General features: G+C 40.7%; 1 protein-coding gene across 1 annotated transcript; it reads left to right on the top strand.

Moving 5' to 3' along the window:
- Positions 1-3,338: 3,338 nt before the first annotated feature.
- Positions 3,339-18,805, top strand: WSB1 (WD repeat and SOCS box containing 1). Its single transcript, XM_080923240.1, has 9 exons — positions 3,339-3,632; positions 8,834-9,002; positions 10,685-10,953; positions 12,501-12,632; positions 13,487-13,587; positions 15,838-16,010; positions 16,281-16,394; positions 17,254-17,361; positions 17,762-18,805. Exons 1-9 carry the CDS (start codon positions 3,593-3,595, stop codon positions 17,919-17,921), a joined length of 1,266 nt encoding a protein of 421 aa, XP_080779366.1. The 5' UTR covers positions 3,339-3,592; the 3' UTR covers positions 17,922-18,805.
- Positions 18,806-20,138: the final 1,333 nt, after the last annotated feature.

Raw genomic sequence — 20,138 nt, 5'->3', positions numbered from 1 at the left:
TGAACAAATAGTGACAGATGTGACTTGCTTATATTCATGCTTATGCAGCAGTCACCTTGTCCATAAGCTACACATAAAATCCATCTTAGTCATGTGTGCTGGCACCTGCCTGTAATCTCAGTATGGGAGACAGGGGAAGGATGATCATGCGTTTGAGGCTACTCCTGGGATATTATATAGTCAATTCGAGGCCAACTTGAACCACAGAGGGAGACCATGTCTCAAAAGAAAGAGAGAAGGAGGGAGGAAAAAAAATAAGGAAAGAAAGAAGGACATAAGACCTGGCATGTAGCTCCAGGCCCTTTTGGTCCAATCTCCAATATTCTCCCCTAAAATCTGGCCATAATATATGTCTTAATTAAAGCTTTACTGCTGTGAACACATCCCGTGACCAAGGCAAGTCTTATAAAGGACAACATTTAATTGGGGCTGGCTTACTAGGTTTAGAGGTTCAGTTCATTATCATCAAGGCAGGGACATGGCAGCATCCAGTCAGGCAGGCATGGTGCAGGCAGAGCTGAGTGTTCTACGTCTTCACCTGAAGGCTGCTAGTGGAAGACTGACTTCCAGGCAGCTAGAATAAGGATCTTAAAACCTACACCTGGGGATGTAGAAATGGCTCAGTGGTTAAGAGCACTGACTGCTCTTCCAGAAGTTCTAAGTTCAATTCCCAGCAACGACATGGTGGCTCACAATTATCTGTAATGAGATTTAATGCCCTCTTCTGATGTGTCTGAAGACAGCAACAGTGTACTCATAACATAAAAGAATAAGAAAACAAAAAACCCCACACCCAGTGACACACCTACTCCAACAAGGCTACAATTACTCCAACAGGGTCACACTTTCTAATAGTGCCACTCCCTGGACCAGCCCCATAAGAACAACAATACCAACCAGAGCTCTCAGAAACTAAACCACATCCAAAGAGCACACATGGATGGACCCATGGCTCTAGCTGTATATGTAGCATAGGATGACCGTGCTAGGCATCAATGGGAAGAGAAGCCCTTGGTCCTGCCAAGGCTTGATGCCCCACTGTAGGGGAATGTCAGGGTGGGAAGGTGGGAGGCGGCAGGGTAGGGGACCCTCATAGAAGTAGGGGGAGGAGGAATGGGATAGGGGGTTTATGGAGGGGAAAGCTGGAAAGGGGATAACATTTGAAATGTAAGTAAAAATACCCAATAAAAAATTAAAAAGAAAAGAAAATGTTCAAGGCATCTACAAGCTACTCACATAAAATGGGAGTTAAACAATTCTGTGGAAAAGTCCTTCAAATAAATCACAAGCAGGCTTTCAATAGTTATTTTCCATGAGTTTCTCTGGGATAGTGTAGGTAGTTGGGAATCATAGCAGATAGCTAATAATAGCAGAGGCAAGCAAATCTCTTGAAGTTCAAGGCCAACCGGGTCTATAGAGGGAGTTCCAGGACAGCCAGGGCTACACAGAGAAACCCTGTCTTAAAAAAACCAAGCCAAACCAAACCAACCAAACAAATCAGCATGGCTGACTCCTGTGCCAAGATGACTCAGGAATTCCTTCCAGATTGTTTGAAGACAAAGACTCATGGAGTCAGGCTGGCCTCATACTTGCTCTGTAGCTGAAGTTGTCTTGATTCTTGATCTTCCTGCTTTTTTTTTTGCTTGCCATTGCACTATTTCAGGCATGCACCATTGCACTATTTCAGGTGTGCACCATTGCACTATTTCAGATGTGCACCATTGCACTATTTCAGGCATGCACCATTGCACTATTTCAGGTGTGCATCATTGCACTAGCTTTATGAGGTGCTGGGGATGGAATCCACGGTTCCTGTGTGCTAGAGAAATATCTTACTAACTGAGCTAAACCCCTCTCCCCTACCCCTGCAAATGTGTGAAATCTGCATATTTTTGTATAAAAACTAAACAAAAGAAAAAAAAGAATTAATCTGGGAAGATGGCTCCGAGGTTAAAATGCTTAGCATACAAATTTGACAGTTTGATAGCTCAGAACCAGGGTAAAAGCAGAAGGCAGTAGATTACAGACTACTCTCCTGCAACCCCTTCACACTTACAGGGTTGTGGCGGGGGGTTGGGAAGTTACAGGCCAGCTAGCGTAGTGTACATGCACTGAATCGTGAGGAATCCTGTCTCAGGAAAGGCGGGAGGTGAAGACCCACGTCCTAGTGTGTCCTCTGACCTCCGAATGCATTCTATGGCATGCAAGAGCCTGCATTCACACAGAAGCATCTAGACACATGGACACTCACACAAAAACGTGCACATATCACACACACACACACACACACACACACACACACACATACACACACACAAACACACACACAATAAATAAGCCATGAATGAGCTAAAAAAATTAAGAGACAATAATGTTCTGTATTTGTCAAGACTGCATTTACTTTTTCCTTGGACTCTGTTCATCAGCCAGGACCATTGCCTTGCATAAAGTCCTTGACAAACATATTAACAAGCAGTAACCACGTAATTAAAAAAAAAAAGATGGAGATGATTTATGTCTATTTATCATCTTGATCTGAAGAATTTCTCCCTTGGGCAAATAGTACATACACTATATGCTGTCTTTTGAGATCTGAAGAGTCATGCTAGGCAGTTCTGAATTCCAGGAGTATCTGAGAAAATCTAAGCCTTTCTCTATTATCCTTTGGAAGTAAGAGTCCCCATGTGGGCCACTGAAATGCAATTACATCATCTGTAGATGGTACTCAGATTGAGATGTGAGGTACACCCACACAATTATTATCTCTGATGTGGAATAGCTAGGTGCTTCCTAGAGACCAAGACTTCTGTGGAGGAAGGGCAGATTCTGAGGTGGAGATGATATTGGCCAGCACTTCAGGAGGCCTGACTTTAGGAACCAGTTAGAACAGAGGCAGCCTTGGGGGAGGCCTCAGAGGTGAGGCCTCATCACCCTGAGTCTTCCTCCATCAACTGAACCTTTCCTAAAACCAGCTGGCTCTTGTCCTGAGGACACCACTATGCTAATTTTCATCGTATGTCTTTCTTCAGTGCAACCTTCATTTCCAAGGTATCAAGGAGCCAGAGGCGAGGCTAAATGGGATTAAGCTCCGGAGACGCCTACTTCTACTTCCCTTTTTCCGGTTCGGTCACGTGCATTATACAATCCTCAGCTTTCCCTTTGCCAAGAGCCTTCGACTTCGAAATTGTAGGCAGGTCACTCCAGTCCCTGGGCCCAGACAGTCACGTCCCCTGCGTCAGGAGGCGGGGCCTGCTGGTCTACGTCACTCACTACACCCCGCCTCCCAGATATTATCAGTGTCGCCCGCCATCTTGTCTCAGTGTCTGGTTTGGCAGCGGAAGCGTTGGTGTGCTGTGTGAGTCTGTGAGTGGAAGGCGCGCCAGCTCTTTTGTGTGATCCCGTGGCTTGATTCCAAGCATTCCGGTGATTTCCCCCGGGCAGTCCGCAGAAGCCGCAGCGGCCGCCCGCGCTCTCTGTTCAGTCCCCACACCCAGGAAAGACCGAGCCCGTGTCACGCCCCTCAGCCCCCGCCGAGTCCCTTCTCTGTCGTCGCGTCCGAATCGAGTTCCCGGAATCAGACGGTGCCCCATAGATGGCCAGCTTTCCTCCGAGGGTCAACGAGAAAGAGATCGGTGAGTCCCAGGGTGGAGGGAGAGCGCTGGGACTACCGGCAGAGCGCGAAGGGGCTGGCTCCGGTGAGGGGGCGAGCGTGGGTGTGGGGGATGGGAGAAGGGAGAAGTCCAATGCCAAGGCCCACGAGAAGCGTGGGGCCAGATGCCGAGGCCCCGGAGTAGCGGAGAGAGGCAAGACCTGTGTGGCGGGAGGAAGCGGTCCCGCGATGGGCGTCGGCCGGGAGTGAATGAACCGGCGCCCCAGAGCGGGCCTCCGAGTTACCGTGAAGCCGGGCTGGACACTCATCGCCCAGCAAATCCCAATGACACCATCAAAGCTGGGGTGCGGGTCCGACATCCTGGGATTCTCCCGGCTATAATCTTGGATGTCGCGTGGGCCTGGAGGATTCACTAGCATAGGCTAAGTGGTCTTAGGTTCTCTTTAGTCTGTGGTGGAAAGAAAATAGGGAACTTTTGTGTTTTGAGGTGAGGTAGGAGAAGCTTCTGTATGTCAGGCACGCTAATGAGAAAGGGGCCTGAAGAGGTGCCATCAGCGTGGTAAGAGTTCAAAGGAGGGAATGTGATGCCGACGTACACGGGAGGAGCAGTGTGGATAGGTGGAGTGGCTGGAGGGATTATTCTACAGAGGATGAAGCAGTGACTAGTGTCACGCCAGGCTGAAGACTAGACAATGGGGAGTGGAAGGGTGTGGACCAGACCTGCCCAGTGGGCCCCTTTTTTAAATTCTCTAAAAGGAGCCAACTTTGAGGCCATTAGATGGGATTAGGTTTGCCTGGCATGCTCATCCCAACACTCAGAGGCAGACCTGTGTTCGAGATCAGTATGGTCTGCTTAGCCACTTCCAGTAGCTAAGACTATATAGTCTGGTTAGAGGGAGGGAGGGAGAGGGAGAGAGAGAGAGAGCGGAGAGCGCGAGCGAGCACAGGAGCACACGCCAGCAAGCAGTAGCCACTGAGCAGAGAGGGCCTTTGCATTTTCCTGCTCTTCACATGGATGACTTTGCCAAGTTGTTTGAGGAGATATTTCTAGGAAGGATGGAAAGCTGAGGTAATAACGAATTTTTTTCTTATGTGTGAATGGACATCTGTACACAGATGGCTATTAACACAATTGAGGGGCTTGTTTTCTGAAGGATGAAGCTGAATGGCTAATTAGCTAGTGACTTTAATATTTGTTTTATAACCATGTTAAAGCTGCAGAAATCATAACGTTCCTGCTGTTTTTTTTTTTTGTTTTTGTTTTTTTTTTTAAGATTTATTGATTTTATGCGAGTTCACTTTGTCTTCAGACACACCAGAAGAGGGCATCAGATCCCATTACAGATGGTTGTGAGCCACCATGTGGTTGCTGGGAATTGAACTTAGATCCTCTGCAAGAGCAGTGAGTGCTCTTAATTACTGAGCCATCTCTCCAGCCCTCCTGCTGTTTTTAAAAATCATTTTAAAGCTAAACGTTTTTAACTCAGACCCTTAAATTTTGTTTAATTTATTACTATTATTATTAGTAGTAGGAGTAGTAATGCTAATAAGGATTTAAGTCAGGAGCTGTAGATGCTAGGGGCAAATATTCTACTACTGAGCTATGACTCCTGCCCTCGAATTCTTAGACTGTATGAGCAATGGTTTTTCCTGCTTTGTACCAATAACACTGTACATTTATCTGTACCTGAAAACTTGTCCTCTTTTAAGGGGATATATAAATAGTGCTTCTTTAGCATGTTTGCTAAGAGAGATTCATTAAATAACTGCTTACTCTTTTATTTAAGAGGTTTTTTTCTTTCCACTTTTAGATCTTATTTCCTTGATATAAAAATACCTAAGTGCCAAATGTCTTGGAATTTGGCCTTTTTCTAAGTTCAAAGTTTTGTTTCTTTGTATTTGAAGTGTCATTTGGATACAAGGTTAACAAGGTTAGACATTTATCTGTATAGCTTGGTGGTTTTTAACACCCCACCCTCCATTCCCTAGCATTAATTCTAGCCATGCCAGATTTGGATTTTTATGAACATGCTAAAAAGGTAGGGGTGGGACTTGATAAATGAGTGAAGAGTTCCAGGAGAGGACATAACAGCCCTGAGCTACTACTACCTTCTAACAAGGCACTGGCACACTTCCGTTCCAACTATGAAATTGGAGGGTGGAGTGTGAAGAACTTGAATCTGGTTAGCCTTGTTCAGTGGTGACTCATGATGTAAGCACTGCAGATATGTTGTATTTAGGGCCAGTTTCCCACGTCCCCATTACATTTTTTTTTTCAAAGCACTTTAGGGAAAAACCTTACTCTAGGTTGGTAATATTTTACTAGCCAGTACTTGAGTATTTGAAACAGCTGATTAAAGTATAAAAATCATTTGTGTCTGTTAGCTAACAGGAAACGTGAAAGCACTTAGAAAAATGCTGACTGCGTAACATTTGGTTGACAGTTTTATGACAGTACTAGAATGTGTTGCATTTGAAGGTGAGTTAGTGGATTGTTTCTTGGGGATTGGTGTTTGAACCAGCCACTTCCCTATCTCATTAACACTTTATAAAGAAAAATAGCCAAATGATTGTGCCCAAGATTATTTTTTAAAAGTAACCATAAAGTACAGACTCTGGGAAATAAAGTATTATACTTAGATTAACTTGGAAGCATTCTCTTTTAAAGCTAATATTTCCATTGTCTTCTTTTAAAAAGTAGGATTTTAAGACTTGCTTCTCTTATTTGTGAACAAGGCCCCTTCTAAAATTCATTAGTTTTGACAAATAGATGAAGGTTAAGCAGGAATCTCAGTTTGGGGGACTGGGTATAAGAAGGGAACCCCAATGAAAGGACCATGTAATAGTGTAGGCTTAGAAAAAGTGCAGGAAACCTGCAACAATGTGCTTTTCTGAAATTATGCATTGAGAATCCATTCTGCAGGCCTTGAGGCTGAGTCTTACATCATACTCATGTGACTGCCAGTAAAATGAATGTGAGCTTATGCTGTGTTACTCCCTTTTCACATTGACAAAACCACACCAGGAACTCATGTCTAGTTTGGGTATCATTTTTTTTTTCCTAAGGGTCACTACTAAAGGAAATGTATCCAGGAAAATGTGGTAAAATTAAGGTAGGAAAAGATAGAAAATGGATTCAAAGCTTTCTTTTTTTAAAGATTTTATTTTATGTATGTGAGTACACTGTAGCTGTCTTTAGACACACTAGAAGAGGGCATCAGATTTCATTACAGATGGTTGTGAGCTGTGTGGTTGCTGGGAATTGAACTCAGGTCTTGGAAGGGCAGTCAGTGCTCTTAACTGCTGAGCCATCTCTCCACCCAAAACTTTCTTTATAATCTGAAGAATGACTGAAAGAACTAGAAATATTATATCCTGTCTCTTCCTGTCATCTTCTCTTGCTGGTGAGTGTTTGTGAAGCTCTGTGTTCACCAGTCTAATGTCTGTGCCATCCCTTTACCCAGTCACCATGGTGCAAATGAATGAATGCTCTAAGATGCTCTCAGAGCATCAACAGTGCTGAGAGGGGAACACCAGGTCCTCATCAGGCCGTGTTCTAAAGTCATCGTTTGCTTCTTAACTGATGAAGCATGGATACATGGGTGAATTCAAGATCACTGATCACAGAGCTGGGAATATTGTTGTGAACCTAGCAGGGCGGTTAAACAAGTGTGGAGTTATTTGTTCAACTCAGAGATCCAGAAAAATGGCAGAACAACCTGCTCCCATCACGGCAGTTTGATTTCATTGTGCTGACAACCTCCGCTGGCATCATAGATCATGAAGAGACAAGATAAAAACACATAGGAGGGAAAATCCTGGAATTCTTTTTTTAAATGTAAAGCATAAAATAAAAAGCCTCTGGACTGTGAATAAATAAATATTGTATTCTAGAAAAGACTCTGGTATAGGTAACACATGATGTCATGAGATCAAGATTGTTATATCCAGACCAGAATCAGAGCTGAATAGGTGAATGGAGTAGAAGAAAGATTTTTTTTTTTCCTTTGTTCCCCTTGAAGTAGAGTTTGTGTAACCCTGGAACTCTGTAGACCAGGCTGGCCTCAAACTCAGATTCTTGCTTGCCTCTGCCAACTGAGTGATGGGATTAAAGGCATACACCACTACCATCCAGCAGATTTTGATTATTTAAAAAAGAGAATGTTTAAGCAAAATAGTTTTACTTATCTTAGTGATGCATTTTATGATATTTTCATACAAGTAGGAAACAGAACAATGTGGAAAAATGGATATCAGGTTTCTTTGTGGGTTTTAAACTCTACTCATTTGACTTGTTTGGGCTAGGAATATACTTAATAACTTACACAAGTGGGAGTTTATACATGAGCTTTTCTATTTGTTAAGTAAATAGTAGTTGAACACTTTGACATGATAGATGCTATACTAGTTACTAATAGAGTATACAGCACAGATGGTAGAGTTCATTGGTCAGGTCTTCTCCCACCCCGCTAACCCCCCTCCCCACCAGTGGATACCAGGGCCTTTGTTAGGCAAACATGCTGCTTTGGAGTTGTATCTCCAGCCCTCTACTGGTTTAAAATTACATGTGTTATATGTGGGTACTGGGAATTGAACTCAAGTGGTCACCCACTAAGTGTTTTGGCTCTCCAGCCTTCTGGATGACTGGATATTTAAAAAAAAAATTGTAGCTTGAGTTAGCTTTGAACTGACCATGTAGCTAATAACCTTAAAATTTCAGTTCTCTACCTGGCTTGTACTATGATGAAGATAGAAACCAGAGCTTCTGTACATTAGCAAGACAACCTAAGCCTAACAAATTTATAGTTCTTGAAAGATAAGAATCTTAATTCCCCTACTTTTCTCTCTTCCCTCCCCACTTTCATGGGGTCTGCCTATTTAGTCCAAGTTAACTTTAAAGCTACATCATTCAGTCTCCACCTCACTACATTAAATAAAACTTTGTGACAAGGTTTCATGTGGCCCAAGCTGGTCTTGAAATCCTGAACACTAAGTCTTCTAAGTGCTGATATGATAGGTGTACCTACCATGCCTAGTGACATAATTTATTAGATCTCTTGGAAAGCCACTATCAAAACAAAGCTCATCTCAAATGTTCTATGGGTGGAAAGCTGATTATACCCTTTCTAAAAGAAAAGGAGACAACCTCAGCAAATTCCAAATAATTTTGGGGCCATCTGAATCTGTTTTATTGTTTGTTTGTTTGTTTTTGTCTTGTTTTAGTGAGATCACGCACTATAGGAGAACTTTTAGCTCCAGCAGCTCCTTTCGACAAGAAATGTGGTGGTGAAAACTGGACTGTTGCTTTTGCTCCAGATGGTTCATACTTCGCGTGGTCACAAGGATATCGTATAGTAAAGCTTGTTCCGTGGTCCCAGTGCCTCAAGAACTTGTAAGACTTCTTTATTTCTGCAGACTTTACTATTGCTGATCAGTGTTGGGTATAAAATATTTTTTTCTTTTACAGCCAGTATTACAAGTTTGTAGTTTGAATTTTCATTGAAGATTTATGTAAAGAGTTACCCGACTCTTTAATCCCAGCACTCGGGAAGTGGAGGAGGCAGATGTCTCTCTGAGGTTCAAAAGGCCAGCCAGGTCTACACAGGACTCCCAGGGGTACATAATAGAGAGATCTTGTCTCAAAAAATTATCTGGGTGGACACAGTGGTACATGCCTGTAATCCCAGCACTGGGGAAGCAATAATGATGATGTCATAGTGTAGACCAGCCTGGACTATGAGTTGAAAAGGTCTGGACTTAATTTGTACATTATAGTATTGTAATATTTTCTCAGATATTTATGCTCCCACCCCCTCCTCCACTGAACTTCAGGGCCTCATATGCAGGGACCAATGCTTTGCCAACTAACCTACATTACTTGCCCATCTCCTGTTGTGTGTGTGTGTGTGTGTGTGTGTGTGTGTGTAAAGACAGATAAATTTGCTTCACATTAGTGTGTGTCCTATTGTGTCAGATAAAGTGATCTCTGTTAGGTGAAGCTTTTTCATTTGCTTTGGATTTCACTTTATTGGTTAACAGGTATAAACAGATTTTTCTCTAATAAGGTAGACCTAGTATGTGGCCCAGATTGGCCTTTAAATTCTTGATTCTGTCTTAGCTTCTTGGAAGATACTATCTGGGTGTGAGCCATAGCCCTTAGCTGATTGGGGTAGGGTTGGGGGAGGCTTTAGCTTAGGTGAACTTAGGATGTATGTAGCCTAGGATGACTTTGAACTTCTAATATTCCTGCATTTCTACTCAGAATTGCTGGAATAAATAAGTGTACTACCACACCCCATTATGTTGTGGTAGAGATCAGACCCAGGGTTTCATGTCTGCTCTGCAAGCACTCTACCAACTGAAGTTTTGTATGTCTGTTTTTTTAATTTCCAAGTTAATAAGATTTTATTTAAGCTTGCATGATCCCTTCACTATGCACCAGGGTTACTGAAGTTCTCATCAAGATAACTTTCCTGAAGGAACTTAATGTAGTTGTGCTATATCTATCAGCCCACAGTTCTTTTATTTGAGCTTCTTTTTATCTCTGCTTGAATTAGAATTAAGGACATATTTGTAATAGCTTCAAAGTTTTCTGAGGTTTATTTCCTGAAACAATTTAGTTTAGTATCCTAAAAGATGGCTTATATAGTATCTAATACTTTGGCAAATAAGCTAAATTAGTCAAACTTTAAAGCTGTTTTTCTCATTTTAACTTCTTATGAGCATAAACAAAATGTTACAGTTCTAGTGTCATCACTGGGTGCATTTCTTGTGATAGAAACTGTCTCAGTTGAGACACTGACAGCAGGGCCCACTCTCCGGTGGTTCGTTACACTGCTTTAAAGAAGTTCTGTTGAAGGCAGTTTAGAAGGAAAATAAGTTATAAGTTGTTTTCTTACTGAGGATTCCAATAGTTTTCATGAGTTGAATTTGTCTAGCCATGTATTTCACATACCAGCTTTCCCATCTTTAGAAATAGTGTTACAGTTGTATTAAGAAGATTTAAGTGTTAACAGTTAGTGTCTGCAGAAGTTCATTATAAAGAAAAACTCATTTTCAATCTTTTCCCCCTAGTCTTTTGCATGGTTCCAAGAATATTACCAATTCAAGCTCTCTAAAATTGGCAAGACAAAATAGTAATGGTGGTCAAAAAAATAAGCCTCCTGAGCACATTATCGACTGTGGAGACATAGTCTGGAGTCTTGCTTTTGGGTCTTCAGTTCCAGAAAAACAGAGTCGTTGTGTTAACATAGAATGGCATCGGTTCAGATTTGGACAAGATCAACTACTCCTTGCCACGGGATTAAACAATGGTCGCATAAAAATCTGGGATGTATATACAGGTATGGATTCATAATTTTGAAAATGAACCTGATTATTTTTATGATGAAAGCATTGGAAAATACAATTTAAGGACTTTATAGAAAAGTGAGAAATAAATTATTTTAGTTTTTGACTCAGCAAAGTATCTTACATGATTTTTCAATGATAACTTGGGTTTTCAAGGGAAACCAGTTTTTTTTTTTTTTTTTTTTTTTTTTTGTATCCCAAGCAGGTCTCAAACTCTGAGAATGACTCTGCCTCTCCAGCCACATCCTGGATTGCAGGCACATGCTACAACTCCCAGTTTTATGCAGTGCTAGGAATCCAACTGTAGGGCTTCTTCACAAGCATACTAGGCAAACACATATCCATTGAGCCACTTACCCAGCTACAAATCAGAGATTGGTATCTTAGTTAGGGTTTTACTACTGTGAACAAACACTACAACCAAGGCAACTCATAAATTTACATCTTCATCTGGAGGCTGCTAGGAAAATACTGACTTCCAGGCAGCTAGGACAAGGGTATTAACCCACACCCATAGTGACACACCTACTCCATCAAAGGTTATACCTCCTGGTAGTCCTACTCCCTGGGACAAGCATACCACAGTTTTGAGACAGAGTCTCTGTGAAGTCCTGGAGCTCAATACTTAGACCAGGCTGGCCTCAAAGTCACAGAGTTCTAACTGTCTGCCTCCTCTTGTGCCTCCCAAATAAAAGTGTCTGCTACCATGCCCAGCTCACAAATCAGACTTTAATTATTGATATCTAACTTTCAGAAGGTTTTAGTCTCTTTATTCAACATGACTACATAGGTGGAAAAATTGAATTCTTTGAGCAATCAAAAAGTATTCAAGGTGGGATTAGGTAGCAGATGCCTTTCATCTAAGCACTTAGGAGGCAGAGGTAGGGTGGATCTCTGTTTGAGGCCAGCCCCTGTCTACACATAGTTGTAGGTCAGCTAGGGATATGTAGAAAGACCCTGTCACAAAAAAACAAAACAAAACAAAACAAAAAAACCCAAGTATGTTCAAGCTGGGTGTGGTAATATGTAGTGACCTCCACCCTGAGAAGGCTGAATGGCCAGCCTGGCATACCTAGCAAGGCAAAGACAGCAGGAACTGCACAGTAAGACCCTGTCTCCACCAAGAATGAGGAAGAAAGCTCAGTGGTAAAATATTTGCTGAACATTGCTTCAACCTGAGGTCCAATGACCAGTGATACAAGAAAAGAAAAGGTTTTGATTTTGTTCTAGTTCTTGGCATATTTTGTTTGTTCACAAATAGAAAATGATTTAAATGAACATAAAAGCAAGATGTACCCCCAAAACCCAGAAAGTAATAATGGCATTGAATTGGGTACTAAGAAGGAAGCAAGGTTTGATTTGGGGAAAAATTAGGTGACCACAGATGTTTCTAGAAAACAAAAGTGAAATAATTTATTTTATAAAACGAGGAGGTACCCAAGAATGTCTTCATTTTTTACAGTTAACAAGACTAAAAATAGAAGATAAGAAATAATTAATCTTGTCTTTTTTTTTTTTTTCTCCTTTCTATTACATTTAGGAAAACTCCTCCTTAATTTGGTAGACCACGTTGAAGTGGTTAGAGACTTAACGTTTGCTCCAGATGGGAGCTTACTCCTTGTGTCAGCTTCAAGAGACAAAACTCTTAGAGTGTGGGACCTGAAAGATGATGGTATGTATGTCTTCTGTCCTTTCCTAGCTGGGTGAAAGAATGAGGGTTTGTTTTTTTGGGTTTTTTGTTTGTTTGTTTGTTTGTTTTTGAGCTGGGGTCTCCCTGTAGCTGTAGTTGGCCTGGAAATTACTGTGTAGACTAGGCTAGCCTCACAAGAGACCCATCTGCCCCTTGAGTGTTAGAATTAAAGATGTGTTCTACCAGGGGTTGGGGATTTAGCTCAGTGGTAGAGCACTTGCCTAGCAAGTGCGAGGCCCTGGGTTCAGTCCTCAGGTCTGGGGGGGGAAAAAAAAGACAAAATAACAAGGATGTGCTCTACCATGCCTGACAAGTCTCTTGATATTACTATTTTAGAGTGATTTGGGATTTCCCTTGCCCTCCCCTGACTCCTGCAGGACACCAGTAATCATAGCTTTAGGAGGTAAGGTCAGGAGAGTGCAGAGCTCTAGGCTAAACTTGGCTACTTAGCAGGACACTATAGCTGAAAAATGAACCAAATGGCTTGGTGATCATGGTTTCTTTTTTTCTATTTAACACTTTCCTATATAGATCAAACAAAAACACAGCTGAAGTAAGCCAGAACAGGAACCAGTACTATAACTGGTAAAATACTACCCTCCCTGAGTTTGAAGCAAGCTTGTTCTACATAGTGAGTTCTAGAACAGCCAGGACCACATAGAGAGACCCTGCTTTGGAATAAAGGAAAGCAAGCAGGCAGGTGGCAGATATTGAGGGCCTCTCTCTATATAATTTTTGTCAGCTGTAAAAGTTTATGATAACTGTAGATTACTGTCTTGTCAGTCAAGGTGTTACTGATACGAAATGTATCCTGACAGATGCTTCTTTTTGTTTAGGAAATATGATGAAAGTATTGCGGGGACATCAGAATTGGGTGTACAGTTGTGCATTTTCTCCCGACTGTTCTATGCTGTGTTCAGTTGGAGCCAGTAAAGCAGTATGTATCAAAGTTCTTGTACATGTATTGTGAATTGGATGATAATGTATGCTTAATCATTTTAAATCTAAGTAACCTATTAAGTTTGTGCTCGGTGTCATGAATGTCTTAAATGCTTTACTTTATGATGGAGAGAATCTGCATGTAGAAAATTAGTTATTTGTGAATTGAGAATTGAATTGCTCTTAGAGATGTTTATAAAATGAAGGGTTAATGAGGGTTTTTGTTTTTTTTGTAAATCTAGGAATGTTTATGTGCTGTAGACAAAATCTAGTTCCATTTTAAAGAGGTTTTCTTGCTAATTATTCTCTTTGTTTTTGTTTTGTCCAGTTTGATGGTTTGGTATTGTTTTAAAGTTTTGAGTCTCAGTTGATCCTGGACATTTAACTGAAAAGTAATTTATAAGCATAATAAAATTATAACTCATGTATGCCCTACAGTGAATTATAGATCAAGCTGCACATAGTTTTACAGTGTGCCTATTGACAACTTAAGTGGTGACTGTTAGGGCTATACTTTAGTGAACTGTCTGATTACTATCTCCGTGTTAATGTATTTTTAAAAGTTTAGCATATTGAGTATGAAACTGACTGAACTCCAAATACTTGTAATGATCGCAGCACTATTTGGATTGATGGGGGTGGGGGGGGTGGCTAGATAAAACACATTTCATTTTGCCAAGAAGTATGTTAAAATGATAGTTGTGAATGTTAGAAGTTTAAAAAAATAGCTTAGTTTTGTTTTGTTTTTTTTAATCATAAAGACAAGCTAGATGTTGACCTTGCGATTTTAGGCTGTGTGTTTTCCATATGCTTCTTGCTTTCCCTGTCACAGGTGGTGGCAGCAATATTGGTGTGATTGAGGTTATGCTGGCACCACTCGCACACAGGCGCACAATGGTGCTAGCTGGGCAGAAAGAGTGGCATCTCTGGCTACCGGGCTGGGGGCGACCTTTACCATAGGATGAAGTAACCTTGCATTCGGCTGCAAGGTGTACTGTACGTACACAGGTGCTGGTCGATGTCCACTTTCTGCTTTTCTTTCTTTTCTTTTCTTTTTTTTTTTTCCTTTAAAAAATAATTTCCCCCACAGTAATGTTCAGACTCCTGAGTAAATTGGTCTTCCAGTTTGAAGGAACTGAGAGTCTGACATGTGAACCCAATTTAATATACAGTAATTAGTTTTTGAGTGCTTTCTCTGTTTTTTGGAATTCTTAAGATACTAGCAGTACCTAAAATTACTCAGTTATAATTACTTTCCTTTAGAAAGCATGTGTGCAGATAGGAAGTAGCAGAAAGTGCTATTGTATTTGAAGAGGAGGGAAGCTGTCTCACTAGGGTGTGCTGTGACCTCCCAGCTCACATTTAACCTAACAGTAAGCATTAGAATGCTGTCTGCAACTACTTGAGAGAGAGGCAAGTGGACCACAAATTAAATACCAACCAGCTTGAACTTTTTGGTGAGACACTGCCTCAGAGCAAAAATTCAGCAAAATTTTAGAACCTTCTGTACAGTCTTTGGATGTTTAAAATCTAAACTGTATGTGGACTTATTTTTAAGTAATTTAACTGTTTTATGCTGAAAATAACTAATGATTATAATCAATTTGGAAAAAAGTGATTACCAAAAATTGTTGTAATTATATTATTTTCATAAAATAGTATTTTCATTTGTAATATAGTTTAATAACATCCTTGTTTGCCAACAATTATTTTTGGCTGTAAAAATTCTCTTTGCTTGCAGTATCTGTTTCTCTTCCTAGGCTCTCGTGGCGATCCAAGCCTATTGTAAACAAGTGATTATCTCAAAGGGAGATGCCAATGGAGTAACAATTGCTAACATTACATTTTCTGTCTGTATATATTTTTAAAAATTGGTAGTTTCTGGAAAAAAGAGAAAGGGGTTTGTAATACTTAACCCTGTTTATTTCCATATATTTTAGTTAATTAGATTTTGGAATAAATGAACTTCAGGATTTGTGGTTAAATTGCATTGCCTTTATTTTCCCTTTAGGCTTATTTTTTTTAAATTAACATTTAACAGAAACAATTGAAATAGAAATTTGCATGTCTGCTTTAATTAACTTAAAGACTGATTTTTTAATCTATGACACTGAGCATATTCTTTAAATTACTCATAATTTGTAATTAATTTGATGTAATATTAAAGTAGCACTTTAGTTTAAGATGTGCCCCCTTTGTCCTCTGTGTATCTGAGTGAAACTTTAACATTTCCCTTTTATTATTTCAGGTTTTTCTTTGGGATATGGATAAATACACCATGATAAGGAGACTGGAAGGGCATCACCATGATGTTGTAGCTTGTGACTTTTCTCCTGATGGAGCATTACTAGCTACTGCATCTTATGATACTCGTGTGTATGTCTGGGATCCACACAATGGAGACATTCTGATGGAGTTCGGGTGAGTACAACATGAATTATTTCAGACAGTAACCCAAGATTGGCTATCACTATAGCTTTGAAGAAGTTATGTGTGAAATTAGAATCCCTAACAAAATGTAAAGTCAGTAGATTTCTGTTTTATTTAACTTGGCTGTAACAGCTCTCTTCAGTCTTGGTTGTATCATCAAAGTCCCACTTCACACCTCATTCAGAGGCCAGTGGACTTAGTACCAAGGCTATTTAGTTTCTTGAATTAATTCTGAAACACCGCAAATCTGTCTGACCCCAGGCACCTGTTTCCCCCGCCTACTCCAATATTTGCTGGAGGAGCAAATGACCGATGGGTAAGAGCTGTGTCTTTCAGTCACGATGGACTGCATGTTGCCAGCCTCGCCGATGATAAGTGAGTATATGGAGTGTAGTATACTTTTGACTGTAGTCATGATTTTTAAAGGTTTTTTTTCTTCATCCTTCTACTTAATGAAAGCATGCTTTAACTCATAACACACTCTTTAGCTACATTTAGGTTTTTGGAGGGGAGTTGTTTGTATTTGAAATGGTATGTGGACCTTGTTGATTCTCCTACCTCTGCCTCCTGAATGCTGAGAATTCTATGTGGACCGCCATGCCCATCCTGTAACTGGGGTTTAATGTCTCTATAGACAACACCTTGGGTGGTGTTGGTTTTTGCCTAGCTGGCTGTGGTGGTACACACCTGTAAATTTGGTGGCCACTGCTTTTGAGATCAGACAAATGTAGAAAAGAGTAAATCAGATCGTGTTATATTTTATTTGTAAGAAAATGACAGCTTCCAGTTGTGAACATTACAAAACCATGCTTTGTAATCTCTTTGGAGTTTATCCAAATTACTAGATGGTATAAAAGGTAAACTAGTCTGTATAGATTATATATAAAGTGTCATCATATAGAATGTGGAAGCTCGTGCCTATAACTGCAACATTTGAGAGGCTGAGGCAAGAGGAATCCAGCTTGAGCTGTGTAGTGAGACGCAATCTCAAAATAAAAGGTTATATTGACTGGAGAGGATAGACCTGTAATCCCAGCTCTTGGGCAGTAAAAACAGCAAGTTCAATCAAGAATTTGGTGCTGGCCTGGGTTACGTACATATGAGCCCATCTCAACCAAAGTTACCATGCTGTTTGGGAGTGATTTGTGTATATGTACTCCCAACATGGTCAGAACACAGAAGCATTGCTTTCTGACTTACTCAACTCACTGGGTCGCTTATTTTTCCCTTCTAGAATGGTGAGGTTCTGGAGCATTGATGATGATTGTCCGGTACAAGTTGCACCTCTGAGCAATGGTCTTTGCTGTGCCTTTTCTACTGATGGCAGTGTTTTAGCTGCTGGGTAAATACATCTTTCTTTTTCTTTTGAAGATTTGTTTTTCTTTATGTTTATTTTGCTTGCCTGACTGCACCACATGCACATAGTCCCTGTGGAGGCCAGAAGAGGGTGTATTCTAGAGCTTGGTGGTGGTAAGGCACCATCCATGTATGCTAGTACTTAACCTGGCCTTCCAGAAATGCATCAAGCATATTTAACAGTTGAACCATTTCTTCAGCCCCTTCTCTTAACAGAAAAAGTTCTGTAAATTTCCTAAACAGAATCTGTATAATCCTGCTACTTGCCTTGTCTTGGAGTTCTTATTAGACTCTAAGGTGAGATGTGCGAATCTGATATACAGCCATAGAGACATAGGATATGTGTAGTTGGGTAACTGAGATTTTCTTTTTCCATTTCCCTAAAGGACACATGATGGAAGTGTGTATTTTTGGGCCACTCCAAGGCAAGTCCCTAGCCTTCAACATTTGTGTCGAATGTCAATCCGAAGAGTGATGCCCACCCAAGAAGTCCAGAAACTGCCTGTTCCTTCCAAAATTTTGGAGTTTCTCTCCTACCGGGTTTAGAATGAGAACTGCCTTTCCTGGTAGGGCCTGAGAGAACTCCTTCACAGAACACACCTCAAGCTTTACCAGCACAAGCACCTGTTCTCGAAGGCTCGGAAGATTTATTTAATTTGACCCACTCTTATACTTCATTTCTTTAGTTGGACTTTTAAAGCATTATTTATAGACCATAGGAAAAATATTTCTGAACATTATCATGTAATTTTTTAAAGATTAACTGTGAAAACGTTGCAAGCATGTATATATTTAGACAGGAGCTGCTGTGTATTGAATGTTTGCTCTCAGTTCTGACCTGTGTATATTGCTCTAGTAGAGCCACGATGTGTGTATGTGCTGTTTGTTGGAGCAAACTTGGTGGAATTTTTGTTCTTTTTTTATTTGGGAGCACTGAGTTTGGATGATGCTGAATAAAACAGAAATGCCTCATTGGAAATGGAGTTGGTCGGATGGATGGTGTGAAGCTGACAGGTGAGAGAGGCTTTAGTCTGTGAAAAAGATTTTCCAAAAGAATGGTGTCTGGGAGTTTGAATGTAACCTTTAAAAAAAGAGCCAAGGAAAAAGATAGCTAGAAAAAGGTTGGCTCTTGTAGGCCTTAATTTTGGAAAGCAGCTACTTACCCCTCAGAATAAAGTATTATGTATTCATGTCAATCTGAAAACTACATCTACTGTATTATTGCTGAAAATTTGAATACTAAGGGACAATTATTTTAAGACCATGGGTTTGTTTTTAACATTTTGTTTCTGCAGAAAATGATATTGGTGATTTACCAAAGAGAAGCAATACACAATATGTCTGTTTTAGCCTTTTATTTATCTCATCTGCAGATGTTGAGAATGTATGCATTATGTAAAATGCTTGTTTTGTATCTTTGAGTTTTTTAATTAAACAACATAAAAATAATACATCGCCAATGTTTTTTTTATGCTTTACATCGTGTAGTACTTCTGTGTAGCTGCGCTGTAGGGTTGGTGGTGGGAACAGGAAGAAAGCATGTAACAGGAAGGCATCACTTTGAGCACATGCCTGCTGCTGGATTCCACCACCGTGTCCTGGGGCACCGCCATGGTTGTTCCTGCTTAGGCTCACTTACAGCTGCAGAGCAAAGAACAGCTTCTGAGCCAAATTTCTTAGAGATATTGGCAGCCTCAAAGTAAGCCTATCTGGATGAATGATAGAGGCTGATAGCGTGGGTCCTCGGGAAGGCAGATGCATTCATTCTCTTAGCCAATCATGAGCTCGAGAGTATGGCCAGCTGCACTGAGAATATTTAGATGTTCTTCATGTTGGCAGAGCATATGGAAGTGGTTATGAAAGCCAGAAAGAATCTAAGTAGTTTCTCGAGTGGCAGCTATATTACACAAAAAGACAGGCACCTCTAAACTTAGGGGTTCCCCCCATTTCACTTGTATACTATAATTTTTAAAAATAAGATTTAAAACTTTTTAGATTAAATATCAATTTTTAAATATACAAAAAAATAGGATTTTAAAGTTATATAAAAGATAATCTCTGTGGATATTTATTTTTCATAGCCACAGCAAATACCATTCTAGCTGTGTAAAGATAGAAGATACTTAGTTGAATGATACACACTCTGATTAAGATGTTTGCAACCTCGGTGCCATAGAAAGGGACACAGCAGAGCATAAGGCCCATGCAAAGGCCCCTAAGATCCCCTTTGTCTGAGGGCTGTGACACCCTGGTGGTTCTATGTGCCCAAAGGGAGGAAGGAAAAAAGGTGGTTGGGCTCTTGGTTCAGATTCTAGCTATGTGAGTTTAGATTGAGGTTGCTTTTTTTGAATAATTTTTGCCACAGCCATGCCATTTGGAAAACTGGCATGAGATTACTACCATTCAGATTTGATTGCCTGGGCTTTTGTTTTAACACATGGTTTCACTATGTAGCTCTCCCTAGATGGCTTTTTAACTCAGAGATGATCTGTCCCTGTAAGCGGGTGTGCGTGCAGCAGGGAAGTGTCTCCTATTATAATGATGCATACCACTTTAAGGCCTGTAGCTTGATCTCTGGTTGGCAAACCCTCAGTTTATGATCCTTGAAATTCCTTGCCTGCTTGTGATTGAGATAAAGTTGGATTGGGCTGGTCTGCTCTGCCCTAAGGGCAGCAAGACCTAGGATGGGCTGGAGGAAACTGATTCCTAGTCTAGGCAGTGGACTTGGCTGTCAGCCGAGCTCAGGATTGGAAAAGAAAAAGC

This window comes from Micromys minutus (genome assembly GCF_963924665.1).
Source record: "Micromys minutus genome assembly, chromosome: 10".
In the NCBI taxonomy this organism is placed as follows: Eukaryota; Metazoa; Chordata; class Mammalia; order Rodentia; family Muridae; genus Micromys; species Micromys minutus.
Note: the sequence above shows the minus strand (reverse complement) of the source record. Positions and strands in the feature narration are given on the sequence as shown.

Bases quoted from the DNA above. Each gene is read 5' to 3' on its own strand.
- WSB1 (XM_080923240.1), top strand. From the start codon at position 3,593: ATGGCCAGCTTTCCTCCGAGGGTCAACGAGAAAGAGATCG. The intron at 3,633-8,833 runs GTGAGTCCCAGG...GTCTTGTTTTAG, and splicing joins GGTCAACGAGAAAGAGATCG to TGAGATCACGCACTATAGGA. The intron at 10,954-12,500 runs GTATGGATTCAT...TATTACATTTAG, and splicing joins AATCTGGGATGTATATACAG to GAAAACTCCTCCTTAATTTG.